At 40.8% G+C, this 26,385-nt stretch overlaps 1 protein-coding gene across 1 annotated transcript in view; it reads left to right on the forward strand.

Annotated features, from left to right (window-relative positions):
* The window catches only part of LOC149461128 (haloacid dehalogenase-like hydrolase domain-containing 5), a 38,793-nt gene extending 16,973 nt beyond the window's left edge, over positions 1 to 21,820 (forward strand). Inside the window, exons 2-8 of the mRNA XM_089678724.1 lie at positions 8,328 to 8,525; positions 9,886 to 9,998; positions 13,406 to 13,499; positions 14,724 to 14,757; positions 16,397 to 16,571; positions 16,896 to 17,084; positions 18,780 to 21,820. Of these exons, the coding sequence (XP_089534850.1) occupies positions 8,328 to 8,525; positions 9,886 to 9,998; positions 13,406 to 13,499; positions 14,724 to 14,757; positions 16,397 to 16,571; positions 16,896 to 17,084; positions 18,780 to 19,185 (1,209 nt within the window). The 3' untranslated portion in view covers positions 19,186 to 21,820. The remainder of the gene's footprint in view (positions 1 to 8,327; positions 8,526 to 9,885; positions 9,999 to 13,405; positions 13,500 to 14,723; positions 14,758 to 16,396; positions 16,572 to 16,895; positions 17,085 to 18,779) is intronic.
* Positions 21,821 to 26,385: the final 4,565 nt, after the last annotated feature.

Here is a 26,385-nt window from a genome sequence, read left to right on the forward strand (position 1 = left end):
TGAACCTGGAACCCAATACTTTGTGGATTTGGTTGTTCATACGCACCCAGTCATATATTAGTGTCTGTAGTCGACCAAACAAACCTATCACTCACAGGAAGCCATGAGACTGGAGGTAATAAATATGCTTGCTTTCTTCTTGAATTCCCTCACTCTGACCTGTACATTTCACCTGACCTGGGATGTGGCACACTGGGGCATCTCCTCCATTTGCTGTTTGAAAGAAAGGAACAGTTGGTGGTTTATGGGGACCAGTCTGTGTATTGACCTAGTGACCTACTAAATAGTAAAGTAACAATGATTGCCTCCCTTGAGGATGCCCCTTTTCAAAGCAAGTCTTCTCCCGTACAACCACCGTCCGTGATAGATTCACTTTTATTTGCAGTCCTTTTGGGCTGCATGAAGCTGGCATCCTGCTCATTAATCTCACTGGGGATGGTTTGAAAGTGGTGCTGTAAAGCCCCTGTCACATGAACATTCCCATCTGGTCTGCCTTTTTTTTTTTTTTTTTTTTTTTTTTTTGGCAGATCCGCTAAAAACTATTTGATGGGGATCCATTCCCCTTCCATCCAGTGGAACGGATGGCATTCGGGTGTAAACAGACAGGTGGACCGTTTACATCCGACCACCCATAGAGGAGAGCGGCTGTGTCCATATCTGCTCTGCATAAACGGAGCATACACAGACCTGTCATCTGCAGGGGATCAGTAGATCGATCACACCGATCACAGGCGGAGTCCGCCCCAGAGGTAACCATGTTTCTTTCCCAATGACTGAAAGGTGAAACCTCAAGTATTGTTGATGTGGGCAGTTTCATTAGTCCCAGAGAAGAACGCTGCAGTGTTTAAAAAAAAAAAAAAAAAAAAAAAAATCTCAAGTCAAGTTCCACATAAAAGTGAACCAGAATGCACAGAAAACTACATAAAATCATGTCATTCCATTAAGAAACCCCCCTTGTATTATATTTATTCTGCCTCTATTCTCTGCTTTTTGTGTATGTTGCTGCTTTTTTCGTCAGGTACCGTGTAGGGTGCTCAGGCTGCTGGGATGATGTTATCTAGCACGTCTTTACATCCCACCACGCTGGGTGGAGCAGAGCTTTGCATATCAGGAATACGCTGGTTCCCCTACCTCATGTAAAGAAACTAAATCCAGGAAGAGGAAGTCTCCTGATAATGATGGCACCAACCTAGAGATTGGTGTGGGGGAACAACTCCCAGATAGATAAGGCTCTTTAATCCTTGCAAATTTGTGGCAAGGCAAAACCCTTTTTGTTTTTGTGTGTCCCATTAGGGAGATTTTCCTTCACATTTTGTTTCCGAAGACATGACCGGAAGTAAGAGGAAATCGCTCCATAGTGATAGGGACACCTTCTCATGGATGAAAAATTTCTGTTCAGATCCTCTTCCAGTAACCACTAACATTTTGGGTTTCCTATCTCTGTGTCCCAGAGATGGTGGTCCCCAGGACAAATGGGGTGAATTTCCCTATTGGGGGGCATATACAGCAATAAAATGACAGATTCTACCCTTAATGATACTGTTCTCTTAAACATTTCTGGTTTAATCCCATTCCTTCCAGGCTAAAATGGCTAACAATGGAAGCAATAGATTGCATTCCGCTCAAGTCAAGCATATTAAAATGTCATTCCATCGAGACATAAGTCTTTCACACAGTTTGTTTGTGTAACGCTGCCCAGCGTACTACAGACATCTTTTTCTTAGTTTACGCATCATATAAGTACACCAGAGGCAGCAAGCAAATATTTAAGATCTGTTTTTGGTATGGTGACTTGCAGTTGAACTATCTTGAGCCTGGGTTCACATATGTGCAGTAAATCACATGTGATTCGCACAGGAACCGCACCACATTCCTGTGCAAATCACATGCGAGTTCTGTGAGGAGCGATTGGAGCCATCCATAAGTTTTGTATGGCTGTAATCGCACCGCACCCGCAACAAAAACGTGCAGGACCCTTTTTTTTTTTTTTTTTTGTTTTTTTTTTTTTTGGCCCGCACTAGAATCTGATCACATGGGTATTCACACCTATGCGATCAGATTCTGCACATTGCACCGCGTTCGGGGTGTTGTTAACATACACACTCTCAGCGGTCCGCATGAACAGGGTGTGATTCTGATGCAGTGCGGAATTCGCACTGAAAACTTTGCAAATTCCGCTCCGCATCAGTGTGAACCAGGGCTGAGCATTATCCATACTTTTTTATTTTTTTTTTATTTTATTTTAGCAGTCTGACTGTCCCCCTTTAGCATGAAGTTCATCATGCTTGCTAAAACATTTTGGAGCGCAAGACTAGAAGTGCACAAGCAATTTTAGCAGTACAGTAGCTTTACAGTAATGGCTAGAAGTGAATTGCTAATGATTTTCATCCGTTTCAAAGCAGATTGCACAAATGTGTCGTAAACTACACAAATAGGATGTACAGGGATTAATCACACATGATTGCAGCAGGGCACTGTACATGGTTTCCTGAAGATATCACAACACTCTGCTTCAATACTCCTGTGGTGCCCTCTTCCCCCAATGCTTGCTTCTTCCCAAAAACTGCTTGCAAGGATGCAAATGTCTTGATGAATATTAGTCTGAAGGAGTAGGTGTTCTAGGCAGAGTTTATCTGCATGCAGACTGCTTACATGTAATGCAAAGTCTTTGTGATAGAACTACAAACCAATGATTAGGAGGAAAGGTCTGGATCTGCCATTCTCCACTAGGGTTCCTCCAGAGGTTGCTAGGGGTTCATTGAGCTGTGGCTGATTGCCCTCCCATCTGATGTGTTCCTAGTTTCTCGGAAAAGGTCGCTCGGCAGTGCCAGCGGGAAGACACCAGCATTCTGTAAGGGTGGCACCTTGACCACCAATGTAAAGGGCATTTTCCCACTGACCCCTGACAAATTGCTTTCAACAGGGTTCCTTGAGAAATTGTTTCAAGAGTTCATCTGTAGTAAAACGATTGAGAGGCTGCTCTAAATGAGGCAGAACATCCTCCAGCCAGGAAATGAGCTCTGACTTGCTGCAGCATCTAATGCACACTGTGAGAAGCTCACAGTGTGCAGTGAAATTAACTTATAACTATTTTCACCACAGAAAAGGAGCCTTTACAACTGTGCAACACTGGAGGTAGGGCTGGAATTCAGTTTTAAAGAGGTATCTTTGGTAGAAGCTATGCACCCACGCCTTACATGGGAAATGTCTGACAGCCTTTCCTTTCAAGGAACCACATTTCCAGCATTTTTTCCTCAACAGGGTGCTGCTTGCACATGGCTGTGGTGCTTATCCAACCCCTTCCTTTTTAACTTGTACAGCTACTGTAGCCCCTATTGATTTTTCATTCCTTGGGCAAATGCTACTTCCTACCATCGTCCAAGGTTCCACACCACTCTGTGCAAAAAGTTTTCAGTTTGATAAATGTAGGTGGTAAAATGGAGATCTGTTCATTACGATCACTGGGCAGCAAAAAAGGCACTTTGGCCATAACAAGGGGGATCTATCTACAGACCACTAGTGCTTGTGTCCCATTGTATTGACTGATCACTCATGGCACCACAAAAGGCCAAGACATTGCCATCTTTTTGCAGATGGAATGGACCATTAGGCATCATAACTGGTGGAGATTCAGAAGGCTGTATTACCAGCAGAGAAAAAAAAAATCACACCTTTTTAAACTAGATGTTCTACTGGGGAAGGCAGCAATTAAAGTAGATGTAAACTCATAATTGCCTATTTTATTTTTTTATATCATTTTTTTTCTGCTATCCAGTGATTCTGGTTTGCAGCCACTTCCTTTTTATTGTACTAGTGATAGTTGCCTGGAATGCCTCGGGTGGGTTTCCTGATGCTGACATTGGTGAACCATCCCAGTGTAATGTGTGCGAAATTGGCCATTTATATTCCCGCATTGCTAGCCTATGTGACTGGGTGACTGTAGAAGCACAGTGTTTTCACAACAGGAAAGCCTGAACAAGCTTAAGGACCTTCATAGCAAAATCGCTAAGCATGATCACCCATACTTCCCCCAACATCCACATTTTGACCATCCCCTCTGCCCAACTTTACTGTAGAGCAGGAAGGGAAAAGTAAAGGCTATGTGCCAGTTAGCCCAAAAGATGATCTTCAGTTTTGTATAGAACTGGGAAGGAAGGACAAAACCTGTTTGTGTACTTCTTCATGTTCTGTCCCGTAGACATGGCAGAGATGGATACCCTCTAAAGTGAAGACAACCTCTTGGTTGTCATTTACAAAAGGTGTTTCACTGAGAGACCCCTCTATTCTTCAGTGACAACTCAAATATTTCTAATTTTCCCTCAATTTTAATCCCAATGATAATGATCCCCAGGACAGATCTCCCCAGTGGGGCCAAGTTTGTTAAACTTTACATCTGGCTGTAGTTGTACTTTGAGTAATCTTTATCTCCTTGCATGTAGTGATCGTGTAAAGAGTTCATTAGGCTGTCATGTTTTGCAACATGACTGAAGATAAATGTACCGGAAAGCTACATGTTCTGGGCTCATACATGTTTAGGCATTGCCATAACACACAATTGTGAATGGGCCCTTGGAGTTGTTTACCTCTCCTCCTCCTTCCCCCCCCCCCCCCAGAGGACTGCCAGTTCTTGACAAAACATATCATTAGTTGTGTCCTTTTTGGAAGGCATTGCAATTAGCAGAATATATAGGTTAGTCCTTGGCTTGTCATGATCTTCTCCTGTTATCTAATGAAATATTGGGTGTATTGAAGTTTTTCACTTTGCATAATAGTTTTGCACCCTCTTAACCTGGAGTCTTATATAATACAGCTCATTGAAATGCACACTACTGTAATGGGGTACTTGGACTAAAGCTGTCCAACCTGCATTTTGGCTGAGTCCTCTTGAATGAAATTTGAGTCCTGAGTGGCACTGTTGGCATCACCAAGCTTGAGAAAAATCGGCGAAGTAGAGATGCCTCCATTTTCATGCTGTTTCACATGGATGGGGGGGAATCAAATGGTTTCTCTTCAGCCAGTGGATAAAAACCCATTTGAGAAGGTTCCCTTCGCTTACTGTCCTGTAGACATGGCAGAGATGGATTTCCTCCAAAGTGAAGACCATCCTCTTGATTGTCACTACAAAAGGTATCTCACTGATGAACCCCTCTAATCTTGTTCAGGCACTACTCAAAACTTTTTCCAATTTTGGTCCCGGTGTGGGGAGCCATCACTGCCGGGAGAACACAGTGATTATTGGTAGCGGCTATAGCCTCTGGCCATAATCGCATTAAAAATCCAACATGCTGATTCAAATCATGACTGGTCCCTGTTCAACTAGCCGGGATTTGAACCATCTATGGCCGGGTTAAATGAATAGAGAATGTTAGCGTTAAAAAATGGATTGTACGCTTTAACTTGGTGGATAAGGTGAAGCAGTTTTCACTTCAATCATCCAATCATGTGTAAGCAAAAATAATTTCCCTCGCACATGATTGGACTTCTTAATGTGAACAGAGCTTGACCTTATCTGGTTACGAGTGCATGCCCCATCACAAGGTGTAGCAATGCATACTATTTTTGTGTGTTGAGGCACACTGAGTTAGTCAGCTCATTCATATTTTATTTTATTTTTTTTTTCAGGGCACCTGCATGCAGAAAACTGTAGTATGTGCTGTATTTCTTTTTCTGCAACATGCATGTTTGTAAGGTCCCGTAATTTGATAAATGCACAATAATAACGTACAATTGCTTTAGTAAATTAATCTCCATTAGGTAGTAGATAGTTGTTGGTAAGCTTTATCCAAAAAATAAAAATTTTTGTGACCTGAGGAGCTACACGTAAAAGAGAACATTGGTCAATCGGCTGACATTTCCCACCCATCCATTAGTCATTTCTGTTGAAGGTTACTTATTTATAGTCATCTTGACTCTGCAGCCTTGTTGTTACCCAAAACTTTGGTTGTGTTGGACAGAGGAAGTCTAATTTTTAGGAAAGTGGGAGTCTTGAAAGAAACTGATCATAGCTGACGATTTAAAGGGGGGGTAAAAATTAATTTTGAAATTTGCTGCATGGAAGTTGAAGCTGGTGGTTTGAAGGACAGGAGACTAAATGTAGATTGACCTGCTTTGAGATCTTTAATACTGGGCCTGAAGATAAAACGACTGGATCTTAATCAAACTTGGTTTGACATTGTTTTCTGACCGCTGATGTCTCTTTGACAGAAGCCAATCAAACTACCTCTGTCAAACAGGAATGGCCACAGACTAATAGAAATTTGTCCATTCTCTGCTGAATTGTCGAAGAGAAAAGCCGGCTATACACTGGTAAAAATTCAGAGGGTGGCTAGCAAATATTTAGGCTGGGTTTTGCAGTGCATTTTCAGTTTTGCAGAAATGCTCTACAGTCCATTTAATGTGGTTTCCTATGGGTCATGTTCACATCTGTGCATTTTCAACTGTTGTGTTTTTTATGGAAAGGGTCTGACTTTTTTGTCCACAAAAGGTTGCCTTTTTGGTTCCATAGACTTCAATAGAAACTCATCAAAAGCACCTTAAAAAAATATGTATATGCATTTTTTGGTGCATTTTCCGGCACGACAACAGACTTTCCTCTAGCAACATTAACGAATCCAAAAAATGCAGTATAAACATGTCAACCTCAGCCTGCATGAACCTTGCCTTTTAATGCGGCAGTAAACTACGAAAATAAAATTCTAAAAAAAATCTTCTCTGCAAACGAAGTGCATAATGTGCACATTATGAATGACTTGCCTGAAAACAAAGCTCTCCAGTGTAGCACTGTCCCTGCTCCCCAAGGCTTCCATCTTCACCTGATCTTCCTCCTGGGTTCACGAGTTGTGGCCATCTGATTGGCCGGGCCACGAACTCGTCACTCCTGCGTATGTGCGAAGGGAGTTTCGGCTGCAGCACTGCTTTCTCAGTGGATAGCGCGTCATCCACTGAGCGCAGTGTGCATGCGCCGTTGACATCACTGGTGCTTCTCGAGTAAATGTCTCCTAAACTGTGCACATTTAGGAGAGATTTACCGTACCTACAGGTAAGCCTTATTAAAGGCTTACCTGTAGTTCAAATATGAAAAAGCGAGTTTACTTACACTTTAAAGTGTTTACTAAACCCACAACAGTAAAATCAGTCTCTCTACGCAGTAAAGCATGCTTGTTATACTCACTGTGGAACCTAAGGGGTTAATCCTCTGCATTGTGTAAAAATGCTGTTTTTATCCTGACTACTCTGATCCTCCCCTTCTTCCAGTGTTCCCCCTCTTGTCTCCTGATGAGACATGTGTGGAGTCGCTCTGCACTTTTTTTTTTTTTTTATCTTGGGAGGGTGCATGTGATCAGCACAGGGCCAATCGGTACTGTCCAGACAGAGGTCAGGGGTCCTGTATCCTCCTACAACAGAATAAAAACTCCTACAAGCTTTAACCAGTGCTTTGCTGGACACTGATAGTCACAAGACTGCTCAAACTGCTGATGAGAAAAGGTATTTATCAGATATGGTGAATGCAGGGTCCTGGGTTTAATAACACTGTATATTTCCTTATGTTGGAGTACATTTAAACCAGGTTCACACATATGCAGTGCGGGAAATGCACCGAAATGCAATTGCACTGTGCTTTTGAGATCGGCTCCGCATGGAGCAGTGCGGCTCCAAAAAAAAGGTGCCTGCACGTGTTTATGCTATGTGGTGTGATTTGAGCTCATTCAAAATGAATGGCTCCAATTGCACTGCACGGAATTGCATGTGAATTGCACAGGAATGCGGTGGGGTTCCTATACAATTAACATGCAAGCTTTAGTGTGAACCCAGGCTTGGTCTTCAAAGTTTCAGATACAGCAATGCTCAAGGACTGATGCTGCATGAGTGGCTAACTGAATGTACACAAACACAGATTTATTGATCTGCAGAATACAAGAACTGAGAAGCCGGTTTTCGTTCGCTCTTCAATCCTTTCTTTCGTGTACTAAAAGCTGCTTGCAACACTGATTAGATCTTGAGGATTTGTATGAGGAGTTTTTTTATGGTGGGGGAGGTTTTGCTTTGAGAGCTGCTGCAGCTTTAAGTCCATGAATATCAATGTCTGACTTGTGATTTTAGGTTTACTAAATCATTCATGTCAAGAGACCCTCTAAGACGAAATAATAAAATATGGTTCTGGCAGTAAACTTGCAGATTCTCGTACTTTCACAAAGTCTTCTATATTCCAAAAAGGATCACTTATTCTATAGGGTGGGGTCATCTATACTTTGTTTACGTGTATAAATATTCAGCTATAACATTGGATTGTCCATTTAGATTAATCCATAAAACTTTTTTTCTTCCAGCCGACGTTTGGGCTTCTGTTTGACATTGATGGAGTGCTTGTCAGAGGGAAAACCCCGATCCCTGCCGCAAGGAAAGCCTTCCAGAAATTGGTGGATAACAACGGCCAGTTCTTGATGCCAGTCGTCTTTGTCACAAATGCTGGAAACTGCCTTCGTCAGACTAAAGCTGACCAGCTATCCAATATACTTGGAGTGCCAGTGAGTATTTTTACCCCCCCCCCCCCCTTTGCTGACAAATGGGAGGTAGGGAGTGCTTGTTGCAATTAATTTATCCTATTTAAAGGAAGTTGTTGCTTAGAGAACCTAGAGGCTGCCATTGTTTTTTTGAAAATGCTAGTTGCTGAGCTGTCATGCTAATGTATTTGCTCTGGCTTGGCTGTTAGATGTAATACCGACGTCACTCTGACTTTATTTGCTGTATATTTGGCTTCAAAACCTAAAAAATTTTTTTTTTTTTCTCGGAAGGAATACAGCAATGGAAACCTCTAGGGACTTCTCCATATTATCAGTAGACATATAAGGGGTAGAGCTTGTCTGCAAGTGGGATTCTTTAATTGGTAATGGGACACAATATTCTACTTCTAAATGCTGTAAGGCAATGGATTCCTGCTGCTGTACTGAGCGCCAATCATTTTAAAGGATCAGTTTACCTTTTGGAACATGTTGCATGTTCCACTCGTATATATGGGGAAAATTTAACATATTCTAGCAGCTGCAGCCTCTCAATAACCTTCCACCCCCCCAAAGTGACAGCAAGCAGGCGCTCTTCTCCCCATGCACGCTGTTGCCGCTTGAAAATAATGCAGGCATGCAGAGATCCACCTACATGGCCAAGTCCTTCAGTTACCTGTGAATGCATGAATCACAACTACTGTCAGCCATTGTGGCTGACTGCTTGTAGTTCTGAATGTGAGGTCGCTGTTGAGCATCCTTGTAGTTCATGCACAAGCCCTGCAGCTTGTAAACCATCATCCCGTATGAAACTATGGGCTGAAAGCTGCATGGCTTGTCTGCAGGAGTCTGGCATGCCACCCCTGATCATGAATGCAATGCTTTCCAGGCTCCTTACGGAAAAAATAAATGCACAATTTTGTTTTTTCCCCCTGCAAAAATGTGCATTTTTTTCCCAAAGGGTGAACTGATCCTTTAAATAGCACCCAATGCACTAAAGTAATGAACCTGAGCCACAGAAGGGCCACAAAGCTTGACTGTGTCTTGCACTCCCAAAGATCAGGTACAGTTTTGGTCGTAATTAGGTGTGTTGGTAGTCCATTAATAATGGATGAGGCTTCCTGCTGCCTTAACACGTGGCATGTTGGCTTGCGTTAATCTATGTGCATTACACACAGATCTAAACCCTGCCTTAAACTTTCATCATTTTAAACTAGGCTATTTAAACATCCTTTCTCAGTGATCAGGACTTTCCATAGGTTTGTAAGCTTGTATGTTATCAGAAGGGGGACTCTTGTTTCTTTGAGACTGAGATCTGTATACAGTGAATAAATGTATCCCGATGTTCTGATAACATTTCTTCTATTTTTACTTTCTATTCTACCAGATTTCACAGGACCAGGTGATGATGTCACACAGTCCATTGCGTATCTTCAGACAATATCACGATAAGTGCATCTTGGTATCTGGACAAGGCCCAGTTCTAGATATAGCAAAATAGTATCCTTTTCTATTACATTGCTTCCTACCATTTTCTGCTGATCATTCTCATCTTTTATAAAAACGAATGAACATAAGGTTGTTGAGCTTGCCCATACCTCTGCAGATAGGCTCAAGTGGACTTTTTTGTTTTTCTTGGCGACTCTGCAAGAGATGTTTGAGTGGAAGGCCCCCAAATTGTTTGGGAGGAAATTAGAACAGTAGAGCATCAACATTCTGCTGATATTTGTTTGGAGTATATTTGATCTTTTAAAGATTAAATCTGTGAATGGATTTTACTGCATACTTACATTGATCAAGCTTGAACCAACGTACGTTTGCACATGCCATATCCGTGAGACCACTGTGGATGTGTAAATTCACTGTGTAGTTGCTGTTACTACATTGATTGCTGCTGTCTTCCAGTTCTAGTGGTGAGTGGCTGCCATGCTAACCACAGACGCCCTCTCGCTCAGCACCAACCCCATTCAGAGAACACCTCATTTTTCACAATAAATGCAAAACGTTCTCTGATTTGGATGAGCTGTAGTGGCAGTGTGGCGACTACGACATATGCGTACTTACACTGGTCCAGTCTGAATAATACGTGACTTTGCAATAAAATTCATATCCAAAGCTCAGATTTGGGTATATAGAAAACCTCATAGTCCCTCTATATTAGCAACAGGGCTCATTTAATTGAGGTAAAAAAAAAATGGGTGACTGATGCTGTAAACATATGGGGCATCCTAGGCCAGCATATCTAAGGAATAATTCCATTATGTATGCAAATATTAAAAAAATAAAACAAAAAAAGGTAACGCTATCAAATTAAATGTACAAATTAAATGGTGATAAAATTAAACCGTGAAAAAATATATTTTATGGGACCAAAAAAAGTCTTTAAGGATTTTCTCTGTCCATCACCACAAAAACAGATTTGTGCAAATCCACCACCAACAGAAATGAATAAACTCACCAGAGCAAATTGCCAGTTAAATTATAAACCAGCAATTGCACTTTTGCTCTGGGAGCAATACTTTGCAGGCAGACTCAGCGGTGACCAGCTTTTCAAATTATTCCTCTCTCAGCTTGTTGATGTAGTATTCTACAGGTCGGGGAGAACCAGATATCCAGACAATTATTTATCCTCTTTGGGAGCAATGCTCTGCAGATCTATAACTCAGCAGCGAAAACTTCCAAACCGAATTCCAAGAACTTCGTGCACAGGCTCGGAAAAGAGAGAAAAAAACAAGCAAACGATCGTGTGATACCGTACGACACGTTTATTCGTAAAAACTCATCATCCACTCACATGGAACAGTGTCATAGCCGACATTAGCAACAAACACATTTCGTTAAAATCACAGAAAGCCGAACACGCCAGCCTCTTACAGAATGTAGTGATGTTAGTCTGAAGCGCCACCCTACGGGTTTTGTCATCGACGTCTTCATGGAGTGTCTCCATGCGGTAAGTGCGGTAACTTGGATCAATCTTGTTATACTGACTGCTTTGGCTGATATCGGATTGCTGTAAATTATTGTACATTAATTCTTAGGACCAAAAGTACAATTGGTGATAGTTTGTTCTTTGGAGTACCTTGTAAATCAAGACCAATGTTACATTCTGTAGTTATATAGCCAATCCATGACCCTTTTTATATCCGGTATCCTGTATGTTGTGCACCATTACATCATTCCTTGTCATTTCATCTCTGTTTATAGTACACTGAGCTTGTAAATACAGCTATAGTACTGTCTCGGTCGCACATTAAAGGGTTCCAGAGAAAGTTCAAGATTTTCAACTTGGTAAATAATTGAACAAATCAATGACAAGTAAACCCTGTTAACGCACAATATGCTGGTACATGCCAAAGGCAGTAAACTTGTTTTCGTGTTATGAAAGGAAGTGCCAGGCCTAGTAAATCTTTAAATTCAGTTGAGTATTTTGGTTAAAAAAAAAATAGCACTAAAATTTTTTTCGTGTGGGTTTTTTTTTTTTTTTTTTTTTTTTTTTGATTGTTTGGAAACCTCTCACATGGGTTACCTGGTCTGGTTTGCCTCCTAAATCTTCGTATTGACCACTTGCAATAATAAGAGGTCTCAAGCAGCAACTGTGGAGTTTTGAAGGGGGCAATGCATGTAGTTGCTGTTTGCATGGCAGGACGTATCTGGTTTTTCTGGGGTCCTGAGAAATTGGATGCCATCTGCAGGCACCTAAAGAGATTGCCAGTATAATATACAGTAAGATAGATATAGGTGTGTGTGTCAGATAATTTTGCCAGTTATGTCCACACTTTCACTTTGTAGTAGACTTAAATGTTCACAAAATGTTTTGTAGGGATAAAAAAAAAAAATTCTCAAGGGTTTTTTTTTTTTGTGGCAGATCTTGGACACAAATTAAATGATATGCACATAATGTACATCATTGTCCTGCACATGTATATTGCGCTTTTGCCTTAGCCCTGGTTTACACAGGTGTCTTGTCATGCAACTTGACAGTTTAAAGTCACATGACAAGTTGCACCCCACTTGCGGCAAATGAACCATTCAAAGTGGCAGTGACTTTGAAAAAGGTTCCTGCGCTCCTCCCCCCCCATTGCGACTTGCATTGACATCTTGTTTTAATCAAGTCGCAATGAAATCGCACTTTAAAGTCACAAGTGATTGTCTGCTTTGAAATCACGCAAAAGTAGCACGACTTCAAAGCTGCACTGGTGTGAACCTGGGCTTAATCTGATGTCCCACTTTTAAATGTAGGTATGTTTCACTTTTGACATGATTTGTATATTTGCAGTATAGTTGTCTTGAAGCTTACATATCGGAAACTATTATCGGAGGAGAATGTTTACAGCACATCTGTCACTCAGGACAATTTACCAAATGACTTGTTACCGCAGATAGTATGCACCACACACTAGCTCTGTGGGGTCTTTTTTCCAAAAACGTTAATGCAAGGCACCCCATTTTGAAACTTTTTGCTTTTTACCAGAGAAAAACCCACATCCCACAGTGCAATGGGGGACTCCACTCAATTTTTGGCCTTCGCAACCTATTACCTTATGGGATAGGGGTGGTCCTCAGCATTGACTCTTGTTAAATTTACAAAGAATGATTATAGTTTCAGGCTCCTCTTGGGCACCCTGCTTAATTAGAGGAGGCAGCACGAATGATGTCTGGTATCTGCAGTGATGGTACATTTTAATCGTGTGTGTTTGATGTGGGTCAACTGAAAAATGTATCACTAATTATTATAACTGCAGTCAGTATGGCACAGTTTTGTTTTTTTCCCCTTTCTTGGGGGGGGGGGGGGAAATGGGCAGTATTACATTCCACAGTCAAGTTTTACATTCAGAAGTACAAACCAAAGTATAAGTGTACCTTTTTATATTGGCACATGTGACTTTTTTCCTTGACTAAGAAATCAGTTTAGGATTTTCGAATCCTATTACCGTCGACTCTGTGTGCGAGTCCTATCCATTCCTCGATATGGTGGACCACAGGCGAAGACCTAAAATTTCAGTGAGTATTTTTTTTTTTTTTATTATTATTTTATGTAGTTTGACAAGTTGTAAAATAATACAGGTTCAGCCTTTCAGAAATTTCAGCAGTTTTCAGATATGGGAAAGCTAGAAGTGGATTGTTTCCCATTTGCTTCCTTGCTCACTTGCTGTCTACCTTCACTGCATTGTTATCAATTACATTGCTCTGAGCTATCACTGATGATTACAGATCACCCCCACCTATGTTATGAAGAAGAGGGTGATGTTTGTTGTCCTGTGCTAGGGTGATATCACTGCTCCTTCATAGATATAGTACAGTGATTGAGCTCATCAAATATGCAGTAAACTGCTTACAAAGGCATTTTCCCAATGTAAAAAAAATCTTTCTTTGTTCTGAAAGCACATTGAATACTGGATAAGTACTATTGATAGCTTTGATAAACAAGTTTAAATGGGAGTCTTTGCTCGATTTGTGCACCATGACCTATGTATTTGTTCATATTCAATGTCGTGTTCTGTCCTGTGTCACTGTGACACACTGATAGCACCAGCCGGAGGGACAGAGCTACAAACCGCTCTACTATCCAAACCAGTGGCCTTTACTTTTCGCACTTGTATTTAAAAAGTTAGTGATAATAGTGTCCTTGCTTGATAACTTGCACAGATGGCTGACTTTTTGGGCTAGCAACAGTCAAGATTTGCCCAGATTGCAACACATAAGTTTTATTGGGTCACAATGTTCCAATTCTCCATAGCACTTAGTGGGTTAGTCCGCCAATAGAACAAAGAATCATGGGTATTAATCTTTAAATTTGAAGTAGAAGCTAAAGGCAGATCTAAATGCTTGCTAAACTTTCCTGTCTGCAAGCCAAGATTGTTTTGTGCTTCCACTTGTGTATAGCCTGTGAGCTGTTATGGTAACATTTGGTGGATTGACTCATGGCAAACTCCTTCCTCCACCACCACTACGAATTGCTATAAAAAAATCCTTTAGGAGAGGCAGGGCTGGGATCTTGAAAAAATCCTGTGAGAATTAATTGCAACATGTTGCAAGAGTGCCTTTTCATGGTTTATAGAGTACCCAGTTATCCTATGAGGCACGGTGACCTGACCGTGCCTCCTGGAAGAATCAAAAGCTAGGGCAGAGGTGACATTTTTTATTTTTTTTCTTGTGTGTTTGTTTTTCTGAATGATTAAAGTCATTTGTAAAGCCCATTTGTTTTTGTGTTCCTTTTTTTTACAGCCGTCAACTGCTGTGGATCTGCCAAAAATAGATGGTAAATAATATTCTGCTTATGTCTGCTACAGCAAAAAGCATGTTTGTGTGTGTGTGTGTGTGTGTATTTTTTTTTTTTTTCTTTGTTTACTCCATGTCAAAAACATTTACACAGCACAATATTTTGTGGATGGGATTGCAGGAAATATTTTTGCATTATTATTCACGCTTGGTTCGGCCCGGTGTGCATGTTTGTGTGTACAGCTGGGAAAGGGTGACAGCAGAAAGACCTCAATGGCTTCTTTTTGAAGGAAGGGAATTATTCAAAAAGTCAGGCACTTCTTTATAAATATGTCCCAGGGATAATGATTGGTGTAACATCAAGCAGTGCTTTGTGGTTTTGTTTGTTTTTTTTTTTTTTTTTTGTATTGTTTTTTTTTGGGGGGGGGTTGTGTGTTTTTTTTTTTTTTTTTTTTGTTGTTTTTTTGTGTTTTTGTTTTTTTGTTTTTTGTTTTGGTCTGTTTTGTTAAATGAGGCTATGTATCGTCACTAAGAAGATCCCAACACATTTAGGCGCAGTTATTTCTTCTTTCCTTCTTCCACAGTTCATTTCATGTTCTTCACTCAGTACACCTCCTGTTCTCAGCTAGAATATTGTTTTAGGCCTCAGACATGTGGATGCTTGGCAGCTTATGTGTGCAGAGTCCTAAAATCTCTCGCATTTGGAAAGAAGTGGCATACATGCATGCACAAGTAAATGCTGATGCAGCAGCCGTTGGTATTTACCTGAGCACAGCTGCATACAGCTATTTGCTTGTACTGGTGTCTCTACATGGCACATACAGCCCACTGGGGTGCCAGAACGGGCAGAGAATTTTGCAGCTTGGCACACAGGAGCTGCGAATGAGTCTATGAATGAGCATTCACACCATGGTGCAAAGATGTCAGTTTTTCTGCACATATTCTCATAGCTGCGTCTATGCGAATGAGGCCTTTTATGTTTAAGGCCTTGTTCACACTATACATGCAGAAAAACTGACAGGCAGATTTCACTTGCAGAGGCATCCATTTTCATGTATGCCTAAATGAATTTTATACACGGCAGATTTCACTTGCAGAGGCATCCATTTTCATGTATGCCTAAATGAATTTTATACACGTTTGAAGATTCCTGCACAGAAAACCAATCTGCATGCGATACTAGTGGTGTGGTGTGAACAGGGCACATTGAGAACAATTGATTTGTTGTGCCCTTGCAGAATACGTGCAGAAAAACTGACATCTTTGCACCATGGTGTGAATGCCCTTAAGGTTGAAATACCAATCAGAAGGGTTTTCATGCTTTCAGTTGACTTTAAAGTTGGAATTTAAGTCCACTTGGTGATCTAAAGTTTACATTGATAGTTGTTAGATGAGTTGTCAGATGACAACGTAGCTGGCACCATTATTTGACACATAACTGTATAGAAAAACTGGGCAGCCTGTTCATATATGCTGTGAATGTTATGAATGAACAATTTTAAACTCCAAAGCTTAATACATGCCTGTAAATGTCTAATTCTGAAACACTGGGGCTATCAAATGTGACCATACAGAAAAGCTATCTGGTAGGTTTATATGGGAGAAGAGGGCCAATAGCCTGAAAGTAGTAATATTATTGAGCCAGGTGCTATAAGCTGCTTTTTGTGTTTGTTTTACAGCTGTGATTCTGTTTGGGGAACCTATACGATGGGAAACCAATCTCCAGATAATTATTGATGTATTGCTGACAGGGGGTTATCCTGCAAGCCCCCATCGACTCACCAGCTACCCTCATATTCCATTGCTGGCATGTAATATGGATTTGATGTGGATGGCGGAGGCGCGCTCACCAAGGTAGGAACAACTTGGACCATGTTAAGTATGCAAATTACATATCCAACCGATCCAGACTAGTATAACCATACAACATATGGTGAGAAGGGTATAAATTGTTTGGAGGGCTTATCAATCCATTCCCCCCCCCCCCGCCATAACTCAGAGCATGTGTTTTATAAAGAAACTGCTCCCTCTAGTGTCACATTAGGGTACATCAACCTGCAGCTGTTCACTGATGCTTTTTGTTGTATTCAACGTTTTCTTAATATGCTGTCAATCAGAGCATCCAAATGGCCAGATTATTTATGGATTCTTCTTTTTTTTTTTTTTGTCTGTTTTCAGGTTTGGTCATGGAATATTTATGGTTTGTCTTGAAAGCATCTATAAGAAGATTACAGGGAAGGAGCTGAAGTATGCGGCTTTAATGGGCAAGCCTAGTGAAGTGACTTACCACTATGCAGAATACCTCATCCGGACCAAAGCAGCAGAGATGCAGTGGAATAAGCCCGTCCAGACACTCTATGCTGTTGGGTAATGATGTTTTATCTGTAGCTATTGTAGGTGCAGTAATGGCTTGGGAATATGTACACAAAATGTCTATGAACAGGTTTGTGTTATTTAATAGGTGGTTATGTTAATATGAACCTTTTCATCCAGTGCATTTTATCGAAGGGTTCATTCACATGCGCATATAACATCGCTGTGGAAAAATTAATAAATATATATATATATATATATATATATGCAAAAATTGTCCTGTTCTATTTTTCTATTTTTCAGTGGTATACATATGTCCTGAGACAGATTTTTGGATTTTGTTCAGATCATATTTACGGACCTGTGTGAATGTCTCCATTGAAAACAATATAGCTGCATTCAGACCCGTAAAATAAAAGCAGCCCTTCTCCCACATTAAATTGTGTGCATTCTGAAATGCAAAAGCATCTACCAGCCATAAGTGTGCTGTAGGAGAATGCTAGCCATGGTAATTGGCAAACCGAAAATAGGCCTTTAAAGAAAAGTTGTGCTCTGAGAAATAAGATGGCCATTGATAACCACCTCCTATAAAAATCTAGTTGCCTGACTTTAAAGGAGAAGTTCACCTTTCGTAACAGGTTACACCCATATTTAGGATGTAAGATGTTACAGTTGGACTGGCCCCTGCACCCCTCAATCCCTGTTATGAAGGCTAGAGGGGGATCTTCTTATTCACAGTATTATGTGAATGGGAAAACTACAAGTCCCGGCAGCCTTTGGGGCTGTCGGCTTGTCATTTTTAGTGAACTACCACAGTTCTCCACAGCACCGTGGTAGTTCATTGAGTCTTCCTGTCAGTAAGTATCTGCTTGCCTGTACGGGATGTACGAGCAAGCAGATATACTGACAGGTCAGGGGAATACCTGCATGGCATCAGTGATCTGCCGATTGATGGTGCAGTGCTTTAGAGGCTCCAGAAACAAAAAAAGCACAATTTTTTAGCAGCAAAAAAAAGTGCAGTTATTATCCTTTTTTTGTTAAAGGGTGACCTTATCCATTTAATACCGAAGTCACTGACCTGGAACAAGCAGCACAACAAGTAAAGTCAGAGAAAATTGGAAGTCCTGATCTGCAATCTCGTTCTGGGTCAGCGCTTTGGAAATGTGAATTGAATAGCATGATAGCCAGGGAACTAGCATTTCTTTGATGGTGTAAGGAAGATGAACAAATTCAGGAATTCTGTTAAGACAAAGGGGGAAAAAAAAAAAAAAAAAAACATTCAAGATTCTTACTTATACTTAGTGTAGTGTTGAGTGGTGTCTTTGCCCCTGTAGGGCAGATTTTTCATTATTTCATGTAGCAATTACACTACAGTAAGTGAGCGAGAACACAGACCATATGCAGTTCATTTTAAAAAACTGGAGAGTGCAAAATCTGTTGCAGCTCTGCATAGAAACCAATCGGCTTCTAACGCCAGCTTATTCAATTAAGCTTTGGCAAAAAAAAAACGGAAGCTGTTTGGGGTTGATTTACCAAAACCAATGTGGCAAAGGCTGCAACTTTTTCCCATCCAGTCTTAAACAAAAAAAGAAAAAACTGTCTGTGTTTTAAGCAAGCATGACACTAACCATGCAGGTTCAGTGTATTTTGGTAAAGTATAGTAGCTAACTAAAGTACATCTGTGAAATTGCAGTCAGAGTATGTTTTTGGTTAATTTATACATATTTATTTTGTTTTCCTATTTTACAGGGACAACCTAATGACTGATATCTATGGTGCTAATCACTACAACCGCTACCTCCAGGAGAGAAATAATAGAAAAGACTCAAAGACACTACTTCAGGCCGGCTCTAGAGCCCGAGTCGCAACAGTTTCTCAGGATGTAGAGGCAACATGGGAAAGTGAGCTGTCCTGTCCCAGTGCCACACGCTGTAAGTCTGTTCTGGTTTGCACTGGGATCTACAATCCTCACGCTGAAGTGCCTGCTGACCCCACACAGTCAGTTACTGAAACGGTATTTCATGGTCACCGGGATTTCCGGATCGACCCAGCCTTGGTAGAACCTGGCCATGTTGTTCCTGATGTTAATGCTGCAGTTGACTTGATCTTCCAACTAGAAAATTTTTTGCCAGCAAGTGATAACAGGATATGCTAGAGATTTTTATATATTATATGTAAACACTATCAGGATATTCTCATCTAACCTCAAACACCTTTTTGATGTTTATTAGTTTTTACTGCACTTTACCGTTTGCCCTATCTCCTTCTTTCTTTTTTGTTCTATGATTTTTGTTATTTTAAGGCCTTTTAAATGTGTGCTTTTAACATTGTTTGTTTGTTTTTAAATATTCTGTCGTATATTTATATTTCATTTGAAAAACTAGCTGTGACTGAGGATCCAAACTTTTTTCTATTAATGGTTTCGCAAACGGTTGCCAAACCAAACTAGCTTCCCTCCCATTTTTCCTTGTGGAGTTTGAATTTTTCCATATTTTGTTATATATATTTTTTAGTTGGATTTGTGACTGTTATTTTACGCAAAAACTGCTCACCTGTTGCCTATTAAACAATCTGTAGCCATCTTTGTACAATCAAAGATGGTGTTTAAATGACCTCTCATTATAACAAGACATTGTTCCCCAATCCCTTGATACTCATTTGTTTTTGGTGTCGGCTATCATTTAGCCTTCACTATGAGTCGGTGCATGAAACAATAATGCAGGACAGGAGCTCAGATGCCACTGGCTGCCTACTTGTTACAGGTCAAGTGACTCCGTTGGTGAATTCTAGATGACTGCCAATTTTAAAAACCGTCAGCAGTGGCAGCTCCTTTTTATATATATTTTTTTTTTTCTCTTCTTCCTTCCAGAATTGAACATTATAAATAGTAGCAGAAAGCATATAATATTTATCCTGTTTGACGTAAGGACTGCTGCAGCACACGGTGGTGATGTGACCATGCTTAAGCATTTTGTCATGCGATCTCTGCTTGAAAGGGAGGATTGGCCAGTCTGGTGGTCTTCAGCAGAAGTCACATGATCAGAAGGCTTTAGTTATGTGAACACCTGCCATGGGCTCCTTGCACTGTGGTTCTGCAGCCAAGCTTGGTATTTGTGTGGCTTTTGCTACTGTTTTTGTAAATTAGAGGTACATGACAATTTAAGAGATGGTGCTGAGAGATTAAATCACTTGCTGGAATTTGGTAGTATCTTTATCCTTTGCACATGATTGGAATATTGTGGTCATGGGGAATTGATTGCTACTACATGCTAACTTGTGCAGCTTAGGGAGCTGGCTGTTCTAAAAAGTCACTTGTAGTAGCAAATAACTAAAAAAAGTAGAAGTACTGAACATCTTCTATGTAGCATTAGCCTAACGAAGTGACTGCCAGTTATGGTTTAAACTCAGTAGGAAAAGACATTGTCACCTTCCCCATTCTGGGAACAGTGAAAGGGTCTCGGCAAAAGACCCCCAATTCCCTTATGTTTGCCCTACCTACACTTCCTTGATTCTCCTTCCTCTTCTGCAGCTGACACTGAAATGACCTGAGCCAATAAAAAACAGGCATTGTTGTCATGTGACAGTGCTCAGGTAAAGTGATTGGCTATTAAATCAAGCATTGTTAATGGGGAGGTGACATCTGCCTGCATTACCAGCTGTGAAGGAGGGATGAGTAGCAGGACAGTACTGGTAAGCTGAATATAATGGATTTGGTGGGGAGGAGAACCTTTGTAAGGACACTCTAACTTTGGTTGCAGTAAGAGCGTAGTGTGGGTTCTTTTCCCCTGCCTGTGTAGCGAGCAAAGGAGGCAGGTGTCTTAATTTATAAAAATGTCCACTTTAAAAAGTTAATGCAAGCCTAAGGCAGGCCATAGATGGGTCGTTTATCGGACGAATTTTCGTCTGCACAAAAAATTGGCCGATATTCACGCCGTTAGTGGGGCCAGCCCATCGGCCGTTTTTCGTGGATCTTCACATTTATTTTTATCGGTCATGCTGGAAAATCCACGAAAAATGGCCGTTTTTTGTGGACATTGGTGGCAGCATCGGCAACGGGGGCGACCGATGTTTTGTTTATTGGCCAAAAATTCAACCGATGGTTTATCGGCCGATAAACGGCCCGTCTATGGCCTGCATAAGTGTGTTTTTTGTGTTTTTTTATTTATGGCAACCACATTGTTATGATCAGCTTTGTAGATAGGTTTCAGAAGTGGTTAATTTGTCTATCACACAAATACTGTTTTTCACAGGTGACTTCTGTAATGAACATCAGGCTAATATCAGTAATGGTGGTGCTTCTATACCAGCATAGGAAGGGAGGCCACAGCCAGTGTATTCATATTTGTTTACCCTCTTTGGGGGGAAAACTCCAATTTTTTTGCCGGGGGCCCTGCCTTTATATACTACCACCATACACATGAAGAGGGCCCAGAATGTACGGTTCGGTTTAAGTTCTGGGTTATTAACTGTAATCCAGGGCAAAAATAATGCAACTATGTTTCAGTGCAATATTGAGAAAAATACATATCTTTTTATAATTCTTCAGAACATTTCCACTATTTTTCAAGGGGCATTTTAAACTATTGCAGCCAGTTACTTTTTCTACTGTTTTATTCTACGTGGGCATCATCTGCCCAGATTGTGACTTGAAATGTTTTATTGTAACTGTGTCATGTGTATATAATGTCTGCCATTTGGTGTACACATTATGGAGCTCATATTGCTCTTTATTTATGTCTGTTACAAATTATTTCTTCCTTACAGTTTTAGTAAATGTTACTTACAGCACAGTTATTGGTGAGTTTGTTTTATTTTAAACATCAGTCCGATTATGAGAACATGCAAGACTGCTTTTATTAAAATATATACAAAATGAACACACACACACACACCTCAACAATAGCCAGCAAATACCAGAGGGGGACACGCCGCTCCCATTCAGCATACCTAGGGGCTTCCCTTCCTACCAGTGTCCAACTGCCACCAATGCATCATCACATCTTCAGGCTGTGTACTGTCATGGATCACCATACTTGCGATCCCCAGCATGGATCACCATCCTGACAGGGATCACAAAGATGGTGATCCATGGTGCCTTACTTCACCGCTAGAGTTAATCCACTTGTTTCTTACTATCTTTGGGAGTACATGAACAGAATTTTATTCAATACATTTTAACGGTAGTAATGCACTAGCCATTTGCGTCTTTTTGTGTTTTTTTATAGTGCATTGTTATATTGTTTACACAATTTTTAATACGATTTTGGGGGTAGAGTGCTGGGTGCAAAAACGCAGGATTGGCGTTGCCTGTGCATTCAGCACTCTGGCTGTAGGAATTGTATTATTTCCAGGTTACTGATACCATGACAATGCGTAAACCGTATCATATCCTTGCTAGAGCATGCAAACACTGCCAGATCCACGAGTGTGCACCAAGTGCTCTTGGAGTTGCCTGAATACTTCTGGGATATATAATGTTCAACGCCAGAAGTCTGCAAATAACACAATATCACCTGGGTGAGAAATATGGAAGTGGAGAAACTTCAGGGGAAGTTGTAAAAAATTCAACTTTTTAAAGGCGAGTATGAAAAATAAAATTGGGGAATTAGAAAACATTTCCAATCACATGGCTACCATGACAGTGGTCACAATCATAACCTCCTTTCTGGCTCTGTCCTCAAAGTCCTCTTGTAAAGATTACAAAAAATAAAAATTGTTCCATTTATTTTGAATAAAGTACAAACAAAGAAATTGAAAACCATATTGGCCAATGTGCTAAAAAGAAGTTGGCCTAGCCTCCACTATCCTCCTATGGGTGTTCATGAACATAATAAATGGAGTGTGGTGGCCATCTTTGTTGACATTTATTGGCTCAGATTGCTCTCTTGGGGTGTTAACCTAGACTTTGGTCTCTGAAACTGGGATTGAGAAGTAGGCTTCTTTTGATATATAGATGCATGGACAATTGATCAATGCAACTCTAATACCTCATCTGTTTTGGGTTCATGGCTGAAGTTTGCCTTTGTGACCGTTAAAGCATCCTTTGTTACATGTGCAGTCTTTGAACAGGAAAGCATGCCTGGACCCGGAGCTATCTTTAATATTGATTGGACCCTGAGCAAAAATTTTCTTACCCCCCCTCCCCTGCAATTTTGCTCTGTGCCCCAACATCCCAAAAAACACAATCCGATTTATAAAATAAAAAACTTTAGGATTACATTAAAGAACTGGTCCAGCCTCACTGATTGCTTGCTAGAGGTTGCTGCACATTACTTACTGATTAGTTGTGAGAGGTTACAGCACATCATTACTGCTTACAATTGGTTGCTATAGGTTACTGTGCATCATTACCACTTATTGGTTGCTAGTGGTTACAGCACACTGATTGCTTGTTTATGTCTAGGGGGAACAAGGAGATATACTTACATGATCCTCCTCCCCTGCAGCTTCTACACTCCAGTGGTCTAGAGCAGGGGTCTCTAAACCTTCTAAGCAAAGGGCCAATGTACTGTCCTTCAGACTTTGGAGGGGTGCTGGTTTGTGGCCATTGGGACTAGAAATTGCCCTGGTGTAAATGGGAGTAAACTGTGCATCTTGTCCATTAGGGGGACAGATAGTGTACAATTGTTGGTGTCAGTGAGAGGAATAGTGCACCATTCCATCATGGGTGGCAGTGGGAGGAGTAGTGCCCCATCTGCGGTGGCAGTGGAAGGAATAGTGTCCCATCATTGGTGCTAGTGGGAGAAAGTGCCCCATTGTTGGTATCAGTGGGAGGAATAGTGCTCCATCAATGAAAGGGATAGTGCCCCATTGTTGTCCGTAACAGGAATTATGCCCCATTGTTGGTGTCAGTGGGAGGAATGGAGGCCTGAGGGTTGAATAAAGGCATGCAAAGGGCTGCAAGTTGGAGACCACTGGTCTAGAGCCCTGGTGTCATTGTGACGAGAGCAGGACCATAAGTCCTGCTCTGGATACAAGGGCTGCAGAAGACAGTCCATTGCTGAATCCTTTGGGAGCACCTTCTTTCAGGGAGAGCAAAGTAACAGTGTTTCTTCTCTCTCCTAGACAAAATGGGCAATTAAGCCTTGCAGTGTGAGCATAGGATTGTTTATTAATTTGCTGGAATTGGGCTTCAAAAATAGTACTATAGCCTCATTCTTGTACCCTTGTACTTCTCTTTTTTTTTTTTTTTTCTCCTTTTTTCTTCTCTAGGCTGAGATTATGTCCACAGTGTGCTGCAGGGAGGGGAAAACAGTTTCTTCTCCCTCATAGTTGGGTAGTTAGGTTGAAGAAACACACATTTAGTTCAATCAACAGAACCATATACCCACAGCTGGCCCAGAGGAAGGCCAAAAAACTCCTATAAAGCATGGTCCCATTTGCTCCAAAAGGCATAGGATATTCCCCGGATCAACACTCTCTGGTGTTATTACCTGTAAATGTGAATATCCAGTCATATGCAGAATAGACTGTGAAACTGTACTTTGTAGCAAGTCAAAAAGGTGAGTAGCTACAGCAGAGGCTGATCTATGTCAGGTATTTGTGAAACAGCCAATACTGCACATACACCAGGATTGACATGATTATATCATCTTTGAGCAGAGGAAAGACTGGTGATGCCTGGACAAAATGGTATCTTCCGTCCATGACGAAAAGCATATGACACGGGGAGTACTGTAATCTCTGAGAGGTAATATCTGTTTGTCCCAGTTGGGGATGTTTTAAAGAAGAGGAATAGATGGGAATTTTCCCAAAGGGACACCTTTTATTTATTACAGGTACTTTATATAGCTCCATCAATTTTTTTTGCAGTGCTTTACATATACACCCTGTTCCAAATTATTATGCAAATTATATTTTTCTCATTTACCTAAATAATTGATGTAAATAACAGTCCGCATAATTCTCATGTTATCAACTATTAAGAGTACAATTCACATTTTATTGCACAAACCTCCTAATGATAACAGGATTTTTTTTAAACATAAAACACTTCCAATGCACTGTTCCAAATTATTACACACAGTAAGTTTCAAAACACTTTATAGGTTGTAAAGAACTGGAAATTGGTAATTGTTGTGTTTGCAGCATATTTACTGAAATCAAAAGCTATTTCAATCAAACTTTTAACAACATTTTAACTTTTTAAACATATTAACAGGTCACGTTACATTTTAACATAGGGCCCCTTATTTGATAGCAGCTTCACAAGTCTTGCATCCATTGAACGTATGAGTTTTTGGGCAGTTTCTGCTTGAATTTGTTTGCAAGATGTTAGTATAGTCTCCTAGAGCTGCTGTTTGGATGTAAACTGCCTCCCACCCTCATAGATCTTTTGCTTGAGGATGCTCCAAAGGTTCTCAATAGGATTGAGGTCAGGAGACGATGGAGGCCACACCATGACTTTCTCTCCTTTTATCCCCATAGCAGCCATTGATGCAGAGGTATTCTTTGCAGCATGAGATGGTGCATTGTCATGCATGAAGATGATTACGGAAAGCATAGTTCTTCCTTTTGTACCAGGGAAGAAAGTGGTCAGTCATAAACTCCACATACTTTGCAGAGGTCATCTTTACACCTTCGGGGACTCTAAAGGGGCCGACCAGCTCTGTTCCCATGATTCTGGCCCAAAACATAACTCCACCACTGCCTTGCTGACGTCGCAGCATTGTTGGTACAGGGTGGCCGTCCACCAACCATCCACTACTCCATCGATCTGGACTATCCAGGGTTGCACGGCAGTCATCAGTGAACAGGACTGTTTGAAAATTAGTCTTCATATATTTTTCTGCCCAATGCAGTCGTTTCTGCTTGTGAGCATTGGTTAGTGGTGGCCGAATAGAAGGTTTATGCATAGTTGCAAGACTCTGGAGGACTATACACCTTGATGGCTGTGGGACTCCAGAGGCACCAGCAGCTTCAAATATCTGTTTACTGCTATGTAATGGTATTTTAGCAGCTGCTCTCTTGATCCGATGCATGGATTTGGCAGAAATCTTCCTCAATGTGCCTTTATCTGCACCAACCCATCTGTGCTCTGAATCAGCCACAAATTTCTTAATAGTGCGATGATCACGCTTACGTTTTCGTGAAATATCTAATGTTTTCATACCTCGTCCAAGGCATTGAACTATTTCACTCTTTTCGGCAGCAGAGAGATCCTTTTTCTTACCCATATTGCTTGAAAATGGTGTTCTGCTTAATAATGTGGAACACCCTCCTTTAGTAGTTTTTCCTTAAATTGGGCTCACCGGCCAATCTAATTATCACAGTTGTCCGAGATTGTTTTCAGTGATCAAAAGAGCCCTGACACACAATGCCATCCATGAGTTAAACTGAAAAACAAAATATTTAA

This window comes from Staurois parvus, unplaced genomic scaffold, assembly GCF_062004578.1.
Source record: "Staurois parvus isolate SC_StPar_1 unplaced genomic scaffold, SC_StPar_1.0 ptg000209l, whole genome shotgun sequence".
Classification (NCBI taxonomy): domain Eukaryota; kingdom Metazoa; phylum Chordata; class Amphibia; order Anura; family Ranidae; genus Staurois; species Staurois parvus.